This window comes from Acipenser ruthenus, chromosome 24, assembly GCF_902713425.1.
Source record: "Acipenser ruthenus chromosome 24, fAciRut3.2 maternal haplotype, whole genome shotgun sequence".
NCBI classification, from domain to species: Eukaryota; Metazoa; Chordata; class Actinopteri; order Acipenseriformes; family Acipenseridae; genus Acipenser; species Acipenser ruthenus.
The window spans coordinates 1,300,354-1,317,245 of NC_081212.1; the positions used below are offsets into that span (position 1 = coordinate 1,300,354).

Here is a 16,892-nt window from a genome sequence, read left to right on the forward strand (position 1 = left end):
TATGACGTGTTTCCTTCAGCCTGAAAAAAGCCCATTAAAATCAGACATGCTTTCGTTACAGTTTCATTGAGGGGTTGTCTTGCGCATTACAGCAGTTCCCCGTTAAAGATTTTTTTAAATAAATTTCAAATGATATAAAAAGCGACAGGGTTTAATACTGGCCCCCTACCGATATAATACATCAAATAATTTATCGAGGGCTGTAAAACAGTGGCGCACACACACACACACAAAGAGAGAGAGACAGGAGTCACACCTACCGGCCCTTGCGCATCAAAGAAGCGGCTGATGCTGTTCTTCAGCTTGTTGAACAGCATGGGGTAGAGCGCTGGGCTCAGCTCCAGCCCCACTAGGTCTTTGATACTGGTCCTGATCTGCAGGCCCACTTTCTCCAGGTTGCACACCATGAGGGAGAGCAGGCGGTCCAGAAACTTGCTGAGGGGCGTCTCCGTGCTGCCCTCAGTGGAGATCATGGAGATCATGGAGCCTTTGCGTTCATTGACAGGGCCCATAGGAGGGCTGTAAGTGGCTGGCCCGGGGTTGCTGCGGTGCTGAAGGCACACGCCCCCGAGGGCGCACAGGAATCCCGTCATGTTGAGCCATTCCTGCAAGGAGTCCGTGTCAGACAAGTCTATAGAGCCACCCCCACTTACATGTGACATTCGCCGCTTAACAATTGTCTTATGGAGACTTTCTGTAACCTAAACGTGGACATAATTTGTTTTTACTTGACCTTCATAAAGATAATAATAGTTAATAACAATAATAATGATGATTTTTTTTTTTTTTTTGGAAATGCAGAATACACTACTACAGATTGTACAGGGTGTATATTAAGTCACAGGACAGACGGCACTGTTAGCTGCTATTTGTCAAGCTGGGGAGGGAGTACTGTGTGTTCAGGTGGTACTGCAGCAGAATTATATTCGTAGATTCTGTGCAATGAGTTGCCGGTGCCCTGTGATTTCACATACACCCGCTATGCACAGAAACAAACGCACAAATGGATTGATGGATGTATCACAGACTGGTGATTTACAGTAAATACAGTTCAAAATACAACGGAGGCTAGTTATTTAACACAGGAGAGATTTACTTTAACATCAGTCTTGGTAAATATAAAAAACAAAACACCAGTCTTCTAAATAAGTAACAAAACTCTGGAATAAGTCTGTTAAGAAGGACAGGTACAAAACTATTGGTTCAGGATTTTTCACAATAAAACACTGAACTATGACATTTATTTCAGTTTAACTGAGGGTACACCTTGCCAAAAACAAAAAGTAAATGGTATTTTAAAAGTAGAAGGGCCTTATAAATGTAAATACTAGTGCATGTGTGATTATTAAAACTACTGGATTTAAAAACATATATCTTCTTTAACTGTTCACAAAGCAAGACGACAAAACTGAGAAATAAACAAGGAAGTGTTCTTACCTGTCCGTCCTCAATTCTAGTTTTTGGATAGTTAAGAATTAATTTGGTGGCCTGGTCCCATTTTGCATATGTATCTTCCCAAGCCTGAAAGATTAATAACAAACAGATAACAATCTCAGTGTAAGGTTTATGAATTAAGATATACACGGAATTAACTACTTTGTTACGCTAGAAGGATGAGACCAGACCATGTCTGCCATTTATTAGTTCCAAATACCTACGTTTCATTCTACATGGAACGTTATTGTTCTGATCCAATACATGCCACTAGTATTAACAGAGAGAGGCAATGGATCAGATTCCCTGAACCTCTGGAGAGCCAGCCTCAGATGCCACACCGACGTTGCACAATGACTCTGGAGGTACTGGGAGCTTCTCTATGTGTGTATGTCTCTGTGCCTGGTATTTCTGTTCTTCTTTTCCCATACACTCTAGCAAAGGCTTTGTCACTTCAATCATTCTAAACCCAAGTCAACCTAGCAGCTCAGTTTATGCCAGTCACCTCCAGCAAACTGGTATAACATTAGGAAGCCCGTTTTCTTCCACATGATTACCGACATATTCTTACACTCTACATCAGGACTCATTCTGCATGGTTTCATTTAAGATTGTAAATGTCCAGACCTCAGTATTTCCTGCAGTGGGGTGCTCTATTCTCCTGAGCAGTGCCATGACTCTCTTCTGCAAAGCTGCCCGACCTGCAGGCAAAACAAACTGTGTGAGACTGAGAGAGAGAGAGACTCCTCTCAAGAGTACCGCTTTTCCATTCAGGTAAGGTGTTTGAATCCAAGCAAAGGAGACAAAATACCAGTGATCTGCAAAAGCTTGTACAGAATAACAGTTGTGGGAAGAGCATGTGTGTGTGTGTGATTATTGCACGACATCTTTTTGATACGGTCCTTTATAAATTCTGTCTCATGGTCATTTCAGTCAGCGAATGCAGTGTATACTGAATATTCGATTACAGCGCTACGGAGTCCTGATTGCATGCACTACTTACAAGCGCGCAGGATAAGCAACACAGGGCTCCTGATGCAAAGGGAATCCAAACTTATTCCAAAGGCAATGCATAATGCACACTTGCTTATTCTGAATGATACCGTTATTTCACATTACAGTAGTGAAGAACATCATCACCACCACAGCAGACTGTCCCATTGTTACGACTTGCCTGTTGACATCATGTTGCTGACTGATGCAAACTCTATGAAGGTGTTGTAATTGGGGAGGATGTTTTGGACGGACACTTCATCCACCCCACACCTGATATCCGCCTCTTCACAGAGGTGCCTGAAACAGGACATGGCCACCAGGACGGCCTCAATGTCCGGGCTCCACAGGAACGCGTAGAGAGACACCTCCAGCTTGGTCTGAGCCTGGCGACAGATAGGGATCCCACTGCCCAGGGTAGCGTTTTCCTGGGAAACACAGCCGGGGAAATGCATCAGTCCTCTAGCACTCAGCAAACAAAAAAAATGAAGTTTGGGGGATTGTTTTAAAATAAATAAAAACTTGAATTGTCTGTGACGTTTCCTGTACTGTTATTTCCGATTCGTCATTGTATGCGTCAAAATCGCTGCTGACATCATCAGATTCTTAGGAAGTTGTTTCTTTCCAATATAATTACTGCTTTCACATCCTCAAAAGAGGAATTATAGTCAAATCCCATTTGATTATTTTTTACATTTTTTTTTATTTGTAATTTGTTACATTACAATAACACATTGACAACAAGCAAAGACTTGCAAGCCCGGGACTTTATTAAAACTCAATGCCTAGCGAGTGAGACACTCTCCTACCTTGTTCTTGAGCAGAAACGCATTCCTACAGATCAGTATCTCTCTCAGCCACTTCAGAATCTCTGTGCTGTTCAACATCTGGTGACCGATTAGTTTCTTGCAGATAAAAAAGAGAACCTGGGAGCTGTGGAGAGGAAGATCACAACAGGTAAAACAGGGTGTTTTATACCAGGCAGGGATGGAAATAAGACTCCTAAGATTCAAATGCAAAGTTTTAATTAGGAAAACAAAAAATCAGATTCATACCTTATATCCCAAAAGGTTTCTATTGGTGCATCTGGATTCCACAGTTCAATGTTTTCTGGTTGATGCAGAACCAATAAAGCCTAAAACACAAGGAGAATTTTAAAAGAAGCTACTGTACTGTAGCAAACACACTTGGGTGTGGGCTGTTCTTTGCAAATTCACCTTCCAAGCAGAGATGGGAATAAGACTCCCATTGCACAGCACTTTCACCCGTTCCAATGTTTAGGTAACAAGCTCAGGTGTGTCTTATTAAACTCATAGTGAAACCAGGAATGGATCACACTCCTTTGCAATTCCGACCCTGTAGTGCAGTGGTTTTCAACCCCGGTCCTCGGGGACCCCCTGTGTCTTCTGGTTTTCATTCCAACTGAGTTCTCAATTACTCATCTAAACAATTAAATGAACTAATACTTAGCTTAATTGGGCCTTTTTTAATTGCTTAAACAGTTGAAGATGTCAACTTAACTATCAAATGTTATAAATAACCTGAAATATGCAGCTTTTTTGGAGCCGAGAACAATTAGTTCAATGAAGGGTTCAGAGAAGTAATTGAGAGCTCAGCTGGAATGAAAACCAGCACACAGGGGTTCCCCGAGGAACGGGGTTGAAAACCACTGCTGTAGTGGAATGACGCTGTAAACAGACACAAAGGGATTAGATTGGAGTGTAAACAAGGAGCTCGATTGTGTCACACTGCCCTAGACGCTGCTGAACCCTGATCACAGCCCTGTATATAAAGCTCACTTGCCTCCATTGCTTCCTGGGCAACCTCAGACATGTTGGGCAAGGGGACCAGCTGTACCAGCCCTGTGATTAACTCTGCAGTGCTGCTCTGGATTTCATGGCCTGGCTTTCCGGGATTCTGCAGAGAAGACGAGACACGTGGACGTGGTTCACCTTCCAGTATATTCAATTTCAATGTATTTCATTTATATTAGCACCTTTCAGAGCACGGTATCTCAAAGCGCTTTTCATGTCGGTTTTAAACAGAAAGAAGTATGCAATATTCCTCGCTGTAGCATGACATAGGATTACTGACAAACCCCAGCAAAATCATTGTTTACATGGTGTGTCCACTACACGTGACACAAACGTGGATCAATAATGTAGTGAAAAACAAACTGGATATTCAAATCCCTTTTTCTGTTGTAAGAGCTGTAACCATGCCCATCATACAGGATGCAAAGCAACGAGGGATGGATCTATTCTCAGACTATACTGTGTATGTTCACAGCTCTCCCGATATTAAACAGCTTTTCATCTTTGCGTGACACAGGCATCCCCCTGGTGGCGAGAATCTGCACTACACTGTATCTGCCTCTGAAAGCGAGTAACTTCTGGTGAAGAAACACAGATGTTTTCACATGTTTTGCACATGTTGAAGTTTAGAGATAAAATGAACAATACATCTTTGCATACAATACTTACGTGCAGCAGCAGTTTTGGGTCTGCATGGATTAATTTCACAACGGCCAACAGCAAATACTTATAACTCTTGGTATCCAAATCTGTCGTTTTTTCTTTAAATTTAAGGCTGGTAATTTTAAATGTGAGACTCTGGGTGAAGGAAACAAACAAAGACAATAGAAAATGATTAAGAAAAGCAGGCATGTAAAATGAATTGCTACTGTCGACTAATCATTGTGCTCTCCTAGGGCTAAATACATTTAAAAATAAGACAGCAGACAACACAATACCGATCTTCTAAAGATACACCGTTATAAAGCCACAGGGTATACTCCAAACACATTGCTGTTTCATGATGAAATCAGGGGGTATCATGAAACAGACAAGCCAGGGAAACCAAGTGCTTCTTCGCCCCGATGGGAGGTAAAACGCCCCAGTTTGGTTCCTTACGGAGCACACATTGAAACAACTATTAAGGCGACCTCACCACGGAATTAAAAGGCTGTTAAGATGACTATGGTTTTGTTCTTACAAGGAAAGGGATTTGACAACAGAAACACACAGCGTTACTAAGGACCGAGGGGGGCACCTACAAAGACAGGCCTGACTGACATCACACCATCAATCCCCAGCCTTCTGATTCAGAGACAGCGACTAAAATAACCCAACCACATTCACACTGCCCGCGTGTTTTAAATAAAACGTTATACTAAAAGGTTTTGTACCATTTTAAAAGGCGGAAGCAAGCGAGCTACAGATTCAAGAAGTAATCGAATGACACAAAGGGGCGTGACGACTGTAACTAGGCACAGAAAAGCCAAGTGTCCGGTCTCTCTTTTCTGCGGTAGTTACGATGGATCATACTTACAGCGACAGAAGCCCACTGCCATGCAAAACAGTGACTGCTTGGCATCTGATCATGTGAGCGGCAGCAGCCAATAACAGAAAACAAAAAAAATAAAGCAAAGAAAAGACAAGAGCACCAGCGATCAATGTGAGAGTAGCCAGGCACAGACCCTGCTCCTATCCACACGGGGGACTTTACAGAAACACACTACACAGCCACGAATGAGACACAGAGAGAGAGAGGATAGGGAACAGACGACTGAACTAGAATCCTGCCTTCTTTATTGCTGCAGTGTAGTTTGTACTGTGTCTGGCTTTCTACTTGGTGGAAGGTTGTCTTGTTTTAATGTTGCGTTGTTTGTTGGGATATTAGGAAGTTTAAAGTTAAGGTCAGGATTTATATTTAAAAATCCAAAAGGGGAACTCTATATTTATCTGTAGTGGATCCGAACTTTAGCTTTCTTCTTAGAACGATTTTTTACTGCAGATTATGTATTCGCTGATGACAAAAAAAAAACACACTGACAGTCCTGCAAAATACTGTGCTGCAGCTACTGTACCAGAACACTGTTTCATACACTCAAGACAGTGATACAAATTGTACTTTTTACAAATTGTACATCTGCTTGCAACACTTCTATTAAAATAACCAGTCATAACTACTGTATGAGCTGGTTGGGCTTAAAATAATCTTCTACCTGGAATATTACATGGGAAACTGCCCACCCCTCAAGTAGTAACTAAGACCTGTGATTAAAGCTTGTTATTCTTCTAACAAGATCAAGGAATCCTTATGCATTCAGAATGCATAAATGGGAAGCCTATTTCATTCCCAGGAAGGATGCGCTGACCAGTGTGTAACTAACCTCCAGAAGGGGGCTCCACCAACACTAATCACACAGAAACGCACCTGCGGTGGTGGTCCGCTCGGATGAGGACGCAACGCTGCAAAGCTCCCGTTTCTTCAAAAGCAGAAAGGTTGTGACGTGGTGTGAGAGAGCAGAGAGCGGCAGGAGCACACCGATACGAAGCAGGGGAATGAAGGGGGGCTTGCAGACACACTTACCGGCGTCATGCGTAAGGGAGCGTGCGCACTGAAGCCTTGCATCACTCGGCTCAGAGTCTCCGAGAACATGCCCCGCAGCTCCCCCGAGTAGCAGTACACCGCGTCAATCTTGGGCCACCAATCCAGAGCCGACTGAGCCATGGAAAACAGAAAAAAAAAGAGAGAGCACTTATATATTCAGCGTGCAGGAACTGGAAGCCTTTTTCATACTCCTAACCACTTTTTATATTACCTGCATGTGTCTTACTGCTCTGAAATGACTTGATGAACAAAACACTGCAAATGCATGCATTAAGTCAGCTTCTGATTGCGCACATAATGCAAGAATGAGGCTCTGTACTTAACCTTGCTGTGGTACCAAATCAAAGTTACAGTACTTCACTTCAAAAGGATTGTAGCTTCGATGTGCACTTACATTGGTAATGATTCTGTGGAGAGAGTTCACCAGCACAAAATGGAAGGTGGGCGGGGAGGATGGTGCCAAACAGACCTGGGAAAAGAAAGAGAGGCAATGACAATGCAAACAGGCAAGGCACTTACAGCTGTATTCATAAAGCATTAGTATGCCAGGTATAGCACTGCAGTTTCACACATTTACTGGCACGATAATGCTTTCTCAATTTTCATCTTTATGTATGCAGAAATTGGAGAGATACAAACAAACAAACAAACAATCAAACAAAAAAAAGACATCCTTGATCTTGAATTGCTTTGTGGTGGTTTGCTGCTTGAATTGATACTTCTCCAGCTAAAAATAAAAACAAATTGGGCCACATGTCTTCTTTGAAACTACAGTGCATTTGAAAGACTAATTAAATGACATGCAAACTAGGAACAGTTAACGGAGGTTTAGCTGTTTATTTACCAAGCTTACACAGAAAAAACACAATCCATCCTTTATACTCTTACAGCCCTGGAACAAAAGCTAAGAGTCCCCCAGCCCTGTCCTGTGTTAACTGGCAGCTCACCTTGAAATGCTGGTTGTTGTGCGGGTTTATTCGGAAGCAGGACACGAAGCAGTCAATCATGAGGTCCATGTCCGCACTCTGACTGCCGGTTCCTCTGGAGAACGTCTTGGCGGGGTTGAAGAGTAAAGCCTGAATCAAATCCCACAGAGAGACAGCATGAAGAAACCAGGCAAACACCCCCTTCCCCGAACACACTCAAAACACATGCTGCAGTGACAAGTGCAGCTCACTGTAGTCTGCACAGAATGCAAGGCAAGCATTTCAAACTGGAGTTCTTTCCTATAGGGCAGGGGTGTCCAATCACAGTCCTGGGGGGCCATTCCACTCCAGGTTTAGCAGGTAAATTGATATAATTACAGTAACTACTTCAGGCTCTGGATGGAGTTTTAAGTGGTTCCATTAAAGAATTTAGAACAGGGGTGGAACAAAGCCCAGGAGCCAGCTTTGGCCGCCCCCGATGTTGGCGAGCCCAGTCCCTTACCTTGAGGTCTACGACCATGGACTGCACCAGGAGGAAGATGACGGAGTTGTCCTCCCAGTTGATGTAGGTGGAGGCCTTGCAGAGTTTCACGCAGGCGATGGCAGCGCTCTCCGTCAGCTGCTTACTGACACCATGCCCCGCCAGGGCTTTCCGCAAGTTGTCCAAAAACAGTTTCTGCAGTAAAAAAAAAAAAAAACCCTTCAAATGGAAGCAGGTCTGGTCCCGTTGCCAGAGGGAGAGTGTGAGTGTGCCTGGGGCGTTAGAGGGATCCATGCAGCCTGCCTGTGCTTACCTTGTTCACCTTGCTGTCCTCCACCACCTCCTTGGAGATCTCCTGGATGATCACGGGGCAGAGGATGAGCAGGATGATCTGCAGGGGCCACACGGCCGCTTTCCGCTTCGCACTCTCCGCAAAACTGTCCACCAGGTCGAAGAGCTTCTCCGCGCAGTCTGGAGAGGGGCGTGTCAACAGAGCGTTTCAAACAAGACTGAACTGCAGCATTTACACACTACTCACTCAATTACTACTGGAAATGAAACCGGACTGCAACATTTACACATAGTCAATTACTATTTAAGCTTTACTTATTTATTGATGTTGCTGGGTACTAACATCTATTGTGCAATTTTCTGACCACTTTGAAAGTACTTTGCCTTGGTATTGGAGCATGAATATAACAATAAATCAGCTCACAGTAAAAACTTCAATGGAAGTCTCATTTCCTTCCATGCATCGCCTAGATTCCCACCTGTGCCAAGGAACCCCCAAACCAATCTACATCACAAGTGGATAAGCAGATCTCAACACACAGCTGACAGTGCAAGGGTGGCGTCCGGGCAGGCGGCACCACTACCCTCCTGTTTTATTAAGCAGTGTTCTAGGTTGGGCTAGGAGGCTGTGATCTGAAGTCTGCACTTCATTCTTTTACCTGCCATGTCAGTCTGAGGTCGCTGATACAGCATCGTAAACTCATCCGGATAGTTTTCCACCCAGTTCCAAAACGCCTGAAATGAATTGATGAAGAATTGAATAGAGTAACAGAAACAAATAAAACGTACCCCCTTCCATAGTCAATGCCATTATCTGGACAAAACTGGATACCAAACAGACCTCACCAAACCTGACCCACAATAACATTAGAACATAATCTGTACTAGTCTCTTACCATAAACCTCTCTCTGATTTTAATCAAAAAAAAAAAAAAAAGCTTGTTGAAACGCTTGTTACTGAATTTCTTTTGGCATTTCTAAAAGACCTCAAAACTGTATAAGAAACTAACAGAGGGCTGAGCAGAGCGCCACTCTCGTGAGGAACGAGGAGACGACGCACAAACCTTTTCGAGGCTGTTGATTACACCCAGCTGGGCCGGCTTCTTCAGGGCTTTAAATTTAAACACGGTCTCTGGAGAAAAGAAAGAAAGAAAGAAAGAAAGATGACACACACGTCAGGCTGTTTCGAAGGAGTGCATTTCCTTCCCCTCGTCTGTCTGGTTTGAGAGATTCGGGAGGTCACATAGGTCTTTTAAGCCTTACTGTAAAACACCCAGCAAGCGACAAACTGCAAGGATGGGGTGCGGCTGTCCTTTCATTATGTCTGGAATCAAAATTACAAAATGTACTGCTCCAGTACAGAGTACCATCTGAAAGATCTCCCCCTCCAGCTAAAAAACAGCAAGACTTTCAAGAGCAATGATTTACCCCAAACATCCCACTGCTCAGACTAGTCTTTTAGTTTACATCTGTCTGTAAAAACATATAAGGTTTATATTTTTATTAATAAAATAACTGTTGTATTTAAATCCACTAGATCATCTGAACAGACCCCAATATGCTTTAGTCACGTGCCAAGAACTGGATTTAACAACTTTGTACAATTAACACTATAGAGCAGATTGCTGTTTTTTGCAAGTTGTTTGCTGTTGAAAAAAAAATTGTATTAATGATAATTTGTTAAAGTTACACAGCCCAATGTTGCGAAAATGAGGATCCTGGTATCCAGGTGCAAACGGAGTTCAGCCAAAAAAAACTATCAAGAGCAGAGCAGTGAAACATCCTGTCCTGCCAGAGACAGGCATCCTTCATTGACACCGTTAACATGCAAATCGTACATTCATACGAACGCAGATCAGAGGGGGGAGGGAGGGTGGGGGTACCTTGCAGAAGCCTTTTGAGTTTGGCACAGTCCACGTTGATGTACTGCATGAGCTCAATATCGTGGATGTCCACATTGTCTTCCAGGCACACCGTAAGCTCCTGCAACCTAAAAAACAAAGAGGAAAGAAGTGACTCTGGTCTGCAGTCAAAGAAACGAACTGCAGCACCCAAGAGAACAGGATACAGGCGTGGAAGCCAGACTCCCATTGCACAGCAGTTAAATCTGCCTGCAGAGTATCCAGAAATCAGTCAGAAGTGTACCTTGCAGAGGACAGACGACCACAGGGAACATGGTTAAATTCTGTATGTCCTCAGTTATATTTCATTAGTTCCCACCCTAATTTAATTACAAGTTACCACTTTAGTTTTTTGCATCCAGACGCGTATGTGTACAAAAAAAGTTCCTAAGACCCATAAAACCATACAGTGTTCACTATATATATATATATATATATATATATATATATATATGGTTTCGCATCACCCTATAGAATTAACTAATTTTGCTTCATAAAGTCAAAAAAACATGCTGAATTCTAAAATTCTAGGTGATGCTAAACTTTTTGCCATAGCTCTATATTTAAAACAAAAAAAAAACACATTTCCCATGAGCAGACATTTCTGCTCATAATTCATAAACCTGAACGGCTAATGACTATATCAGATGTACCCCCCCCCCCACACACACACACACACACACACACACACATCTAAAACATGGCCTCTTCCCTTTTCCAAATGTACAAACTTGATGCGTGCTCAACATGAACAGTATTGGGAGCCTGACACACAAAGCAGCCCTTGATTCAGCTACAACAGGGAGCCAGCCGGTCCTGTGTGAGGGGAGTGAGCGAGTCCCCACTGCCGGCTCCGATACGCCAACAATCTCCTGGCTGCATCGGAGGAGCGGCAGTGCGCTCCAAAAGGAAACGGGGGGGGGGGGGTCAAACAGCCAGCAATGCAAGCTGCCGGCATTCTGACTCCCCCTTAGGAGTTAAAGTGACACAGTGAGAATCATTAACCCCTTCCCTGCCCTGGCACTGCACTTTCCTACTATAGAAGAAAGACAAACTTAATCCACAGGTTTTGCAAACAGTCCAAAGCCCACTACCTCTTCCTGTCTAGACATTTTGATTACATTTTTGCAAACCTTGCAACAAGTCACTTGGGTGCAGGACAGATAGGAGCAATCAGATTCTGATCCTGTGACTCGTTTTACAACCCTGCCACCCCTCATTCTTAAAGAGGCTTGAATAAGCTTACAGATTAATAAGCATGCAAGTTACTAAACAATATACTTCAGGTAGAATGGGATCGAAGCGGACTGGAGCAGTTATTATAATTATATTTTTTTCAGATACAGTAAAAGTTGTCAAGAGAAAAGCGAACCTTGTGATGTCACAATGCAAACCTCTTCCCATGGATTCCCTTCCCACACACACACACACACACACACACACACACACTCAGATACATGCTGCAGTTAGGGTTAGGGTGAACGCTCATGAAATGAAAAGGCACACAGAGAGGGGAGTGCTTTCTCACCGGGTGGAGATCCTGCTGAAGACAGCATTGAAGTTATTACAGCTGAGAGAGAAGAGGACCCCAGAGGCTGAGTTCCGGAGCTCCGCGGCGTGCTGGTTCCCTTCCCGGTACGTGTGGATGAAGTGGCAGATCTCTGGCAGCAGCTGCTTCACCAGCATGGTCTCGTCCAGCCTCATGCAGTCCTTGGGTTGCTGGAATCCACGAGCAAAGGAAAAGTTACTCCGAGAATAAAATAACACACAACAAAATCATCATGCTTAGCATTACTGTATGCCGTAATACCGAAAGAAACATTTTAAAACGTTTTGTCTTTCGGAAAGTCTTGTATGACGATTTATAAACAACAGACCATAGGAAATAAACAGCATAACAGAACATCTTGTTTGTTTTCAGTTAACAAGGAGGCAGTCATGAGGGACAGGAACACACACTGTTGGGCTAACAAGGCAAGTTTATAAAAGCGAGACTGACAGGATGTGGTTACAGCGCTGGCTTGGCCCAGACTTGACCACAGAGGCTTCAAGCACTCTCTTGCATGCTGTTCATGGCACTAGATATTGAAACACTATTGCTTTTAACCTTTTCTTAGATGCATGTATTTTAACAGTACTTTTGTAATCAAGCGCGCTATGCATCATTAACCAACAACTGAAAAAAAAAAAAAAAACTACCTAGGGTCAATGGTTTACAAGCTTAACCAATGTGCACCACAAATGAGAGCGATCCAAGCTACCCCTCTGAGCTGCGAGTCACTCCTGCAGTTTGTGATTGTGGAGACAAAGGCTGTCACTTTCACTGAGACAATGGTGACTCTTCCGCAAAAAATTATAGACAACTACATGACGACAGAATGTAAACCGTGTGCAGTTCAGCAATGCTGCACAAGGGCTTCAAGGTCAGTATTACTGCGTGCGGCATGTGAGCGCCTTACTGCTGAAGTGCAGCAGCAGCTGTAAACTATCTGAAAGTCTGCATTAATGGAAAATCTGTTGAGGAAGTTTAGAGGAATCCCATTGGAGGCTCTGAAAAGGCAAACTGGAGGCAAGGAAATGCCTGCAAAAGTAATCCTCTGTAACTGGTAGCATCGCTTTACTCTTTGCACTATAAAACAGAAGTGATTTACTGTGCTTGTTAACTGGGATACAGGCAGCAAGATACCACCAGCAGAGGGCAAGTGCACTGTAACTGATGAGATCACAGTTTCAATGCCATGCAACTGCACTCATATCCACAAGACCTACTCCTCGTAACCAATCGCATTTCATTTAATAAAAAAAAAAAACTTGTGTGGTTTTATATTAATGCGCTTAGCCAGTGATACAGTCTTTCCTTTTCAACGCAGATAAGGCTCCTGTTGCATAGCAGTTTCATCCATTCCAGGTTTTACTATGAGCTTTATTACCCACAGCATACAGGTAACAAGCTCAGGTGTCTTATTAAACTCATAGCGAAACCATGAGTGCATTAAAACTGCTATGCAACAGGAGTCTTAGTTCCATTCCTGTACTAGTCTCTCTGATAAAAGTACTGCATCTACATGATCTGTTACTGCAGTAGAGTTTATGAGGGTCCTCATAAAGAAAGTCAGCAAGCACTCACCCCTGCCAGACATTTCTCCAGTGTGTCCAGTATAATGAGCTGGGACAGGTACAAGTTCTTCTCTGCTGCTTCCCCAAATATCCGCTGAAACAAAACAACACAACATTGGAATACGTACTCTTCTATCACTACAGCAAGTGCAGTCTGAGCCTTCGTGTGTGCGACACATTCCCCTGTCGTGAACTCTATCCGCACCAGGTAACGTAACCCAGGGATGACTAATGAACAGTTTCAGTGTCTTACACTGGAACAGGAATAACAGGCATCGTCATGCAGGAACCCCAATGGGGGGGGGGGACTTAAAACGGGAACTATCTAAAAGGGCAGTGCTGGTTTCTGTCTCCACCAGGACCTTCAGACTTTTAAAAAAATCTCCACTGCACACAGCATTCACTGCACCCCAGACAGGTACTCTACAGAAATGACTCTGTGTAAATCAGACTGCAATTCCAACCAAAAACAAAACCTGGTTACAACAAAACTCTGAACCCAGATAGGGAATCATTATCATCGCTATCCTTATTTCCATTCTCATTTTCTCAAAACAGCAGCGTCTTCAAGAAGCGGGTGTAACCCTGCAGCCTCAGTAACTGCACCTCCACCTCCTGTCTGTCTGCTCCTGATCAAGCCTGCTTCTGATTCAGCACAGAGCAGCGCTGACTAAAACCACGTGGGAGGACCGGTCCCCCCCACCACCGCCAATGTAGACTCATACATCTATTCTCATGACCAGTCTCAAACAAATGACAGCTTTCAGAATGTGCTTTCGGTATGACAAAGCTCTGACAAAGGGCAGAGAACTCCTGTACTGGAATGCAGCGAACAATCCTGGGACTGAACAGGCAGGGCCAGCTGAGAGCTGAGTACAGGGATCCTTACATCGAGGAACACAGAGAACAGCAGCAACGTGTTGCGTGCAGGGCGCTCTTAAGCATGTACTTACCATGTTGTTCACATTTTTCAAGATGTTAGTGAGGCCGCTTATGACGAGGGAAAACTTATACTTGGAGATGTTGATGAGGCATTCCTTGTTGTGTTCTGTGCTGACTCTGGTGTGGGTAGTCTGCTGTCCTGCTTTGATTGGAAGCTAGGAAACAAAAAAACACAACTGTTAGGGTGTGAAATGTACAGCTAGTTTCACAAACCGTTTGGTCCAAGATCAGTGCTAATCGAGGTCTGTGAAGCTCTACAGGTATAACGCCCCATACCATTCTACAAATAGTTTTTGCCTAAGGAAGTGGAAGAAACCGCCAGGTTTTTCTTTTGTTTTAACTTGAAGATATGATTTATTGCTCTCATATGGTCTGTCCTTCCCTTCCCTGGGCAAACAACTGAACACCTGGAAAAAGTGTGATAAACAAGACTATGACACAGGCGGGCAGAATGGTATCAGGAAGCAAACAAAGAGAAGCATTTCATTTAAAACTAAAGCCATGCAGGTAACTGCAGACTCGCTACAAGCCTGTACTGATAGCAATCTGTACCTCAAGAAAAAGGGCCTGGGCTCGTCTCTACTTATATGTTTAGGACCCAACCTTTTAACAAACTTTGTTTTATGCCCTTAGACGCTTTCATTCAGTTTCCACAATGCACTTCATGTTGGGAAACCATCCATAAATCAGACTTCTAAACTTTTACACAAGCCAAAACGTTGGTCTGCTGGACTCGAGTTTCTTGTGATTTCATTACGATCGCGTGCTTGATTTCGGGTCAGTCCGGATTAGCGAGAGTCTCCTGTATAAGGCATGTTTAGTGCGGTTCTAAAACCCGTCTCACTGCTGCGATGGCCGCAAACACTGAGGCGGTAAGAGAGGAAGCTGGGGGTTCCACTTCCACAGCTCTTCAATATTAATATGAAATGGAAATTGAAGTCTCAAGACCGGTCCACAGTGAGGCGTGCGAGCCGAGGGGACCCTAGTGCACACTGGGAAGCCTGCTGATGTCCATTTTAATGCCCAGCAGATCAACAGTGGGCGCATTGTCTCGAGTCACGCTCATGAATTCCAGAAAGGTCACGGACCAATCTTTTCCCTGATGTGCACTCTGACAGATCCAGTGGTCCTATATTTGCACATCACCAAATTACTTAAAATGTTTGTTTTTATTACGAAAAAATAAAATGTTACAAGGCAACTGCACATTACTTTTCTAGCAGTATTGTAATGCAGAAGGGTATGGAAGTTTTAATACAATATATACCAATGCATGCACAAGGTATGGAAATAAGCCTCCTATTGCATAGCAGTCTCACTTTGAGCTTGATTAGCCATACTGTACAGGTAACAAGCTCAGGTGTGTCTTATTAAACTCATAGTAAGAACAGGAATGGATCAAACTGCTATGCAATGGGAGTCTTATTTCCATCCCTGAACCAGGAGAACCTGTCTGCATGGGTTGCAATATGTCTAACAGTAATGGCAAACTTTTAAACGTCACCTTTACAAGCTGGCTGACAGTCAGTCTAGAGCTACAGTAAAGTGTGTTTAACAAAAGTTTTAGAGAAATAAACAATTAATCCCTAGTGTAACCCATTCCAGCAGTGTGCAGAGCTTGGCTTGCCAGCACGGCCAATCCTCTTTTGTGACCTCTGCAGCCACCCAAGCAGGCTCAATAATAAGCAGAATTGAATCTCTATTACATTTTCATCAAAGTATAATGAGCTGCACCCTCCCGCTAATCCTGTGTACAATCACTGCTCTGCACAGCGTGAAACTGCACACTGCTCCGCGAAAGTAACTCAAGAAAGCAGCGGCACGTCCTCTCGGGAGCCAGAACTACAGCCGTGCCCTGGACTTCAATACGACAGCACGACTTGGAAGGAAACGGGGTTAGAGTAATGCAGCAAAGCAACGATTCACAATCCTAGGTCAATAAAAAAAATACTGTTGATGCGAATCAGTCAATTTCATCATTTAAATAGAAGATTTTTTTATTTATTTTTTTAAAACCCCGTTTCAGCAAGTTTGCCAGTGCGGTAAGCGGGAGATCATTTCAATCACATTCATTTAATGCTGAATATGAACACACTGATAGACCACAGAACCCCCCCCCCCAAAAGAACAGAAGGTCAATGGAGGTGTGTTGTGTTGTATTGCAGTGCTGCATTTGGTTTTCAAAATGCTTCTCGCTTTTTTTTGCTTTTCTGAGCTGCAACAGATCTTGAAGACATTATCCATAACCTCCCTGGGCTGCAAGCACTGCAGCTGCAGGAGCGTGACACAGTACACAGAGAAAATGTTTAACGTGACCATTCCCCCGACCCACAGTCTCAGTAACAACACGTAGCACTTCCAAAAGAAAAAGGGGCTCTCTGTCCAGAAGAATGAAAGAGCAGGGGGTTGTGT

The 16,892-nt window shown here is 43.6% G+C and overlaps 1 protein-coding gene across 13 annotated transcripts in view; it reads right to left on the reverse strand.

Annotated features, from left to right (window-relative positions):
* Positions 1–16,892, reverse strand: part of LOC117429835 (neurofibromin) — a 69,462-nt gene that overhangs the window by 49,877 nt on the left and 2,693 nt on the right. For 10 of the 13 annotated variants that reach the window (XM_058997881.1, XM_058997880.1, XM_058997882.1 and 7 more), the window contains exons 2-20: positions 14,492–14,635; positions 13,549–13,632; positions 11,950–12,140; positions 10,404–10,510; positions 9,585–9,652; positions 9,180–9,255; positions 8,543–8,700; positions 8,251–8,424; positions 7,770–7,898; positions 7,217–7,291; positions 6,802–6,933; positions 4,911–5,039; positions 4,231–4,344; positions 3,483–3,562; positions 3,237–3,360; positions 2,609–2,855; positions 2,062–2,135; positions 1,438–1,521; positions 261–701 (exon numbers count right to left, since the gene is read on the reverse strand). In XM_058997881.1, the coding sequence (XP_058853864.1) occupies positions 261–701; positions 1,438–1,521; positions 2,062–2,135; positions 2,609–2,855; positions 3,237–3,360; positions 3,483–3,562; positions 4,231–4,344; positions 4,911–5,039; positions 6,802–6,933; positions 7,217–7,291; positions 7,770–7,898; positions 8,251–8,424; positions 8,543–8,700; positions 9,180–9,255; positions 9,585–9,652; positions 10,404–10,510; positions 11,950–12,140; positions 13,549–13,632; positions 14,492–14,635 (2,631 nt within the window). The remainder of the gene's footprint in view (positions 1–260; positions 702–1,437; positions 1,522–2,061; positions 2,136–2,608; positions 2,856–3,236; positions 3,361–3,482; positions 3,563–4,230; positions 4,345–4,910; positions 5,040–6,801; positions 6,934–7,216; positions 7,292–7,769; positions 7,899–8,250; positions 8,425–8,542; positions 8,701–9,179; positions 9,256–9,584; positions 9,653–10,403; positions 10,511–11,949; positions 12,141–13,548; positions 13,633–14,491; positions 14,636–16,892) is intronic. The other 3 variants (XM_034049707.3, XM_058997883.1, XM_034049705.3) reach the window with 1 other exon arrangement.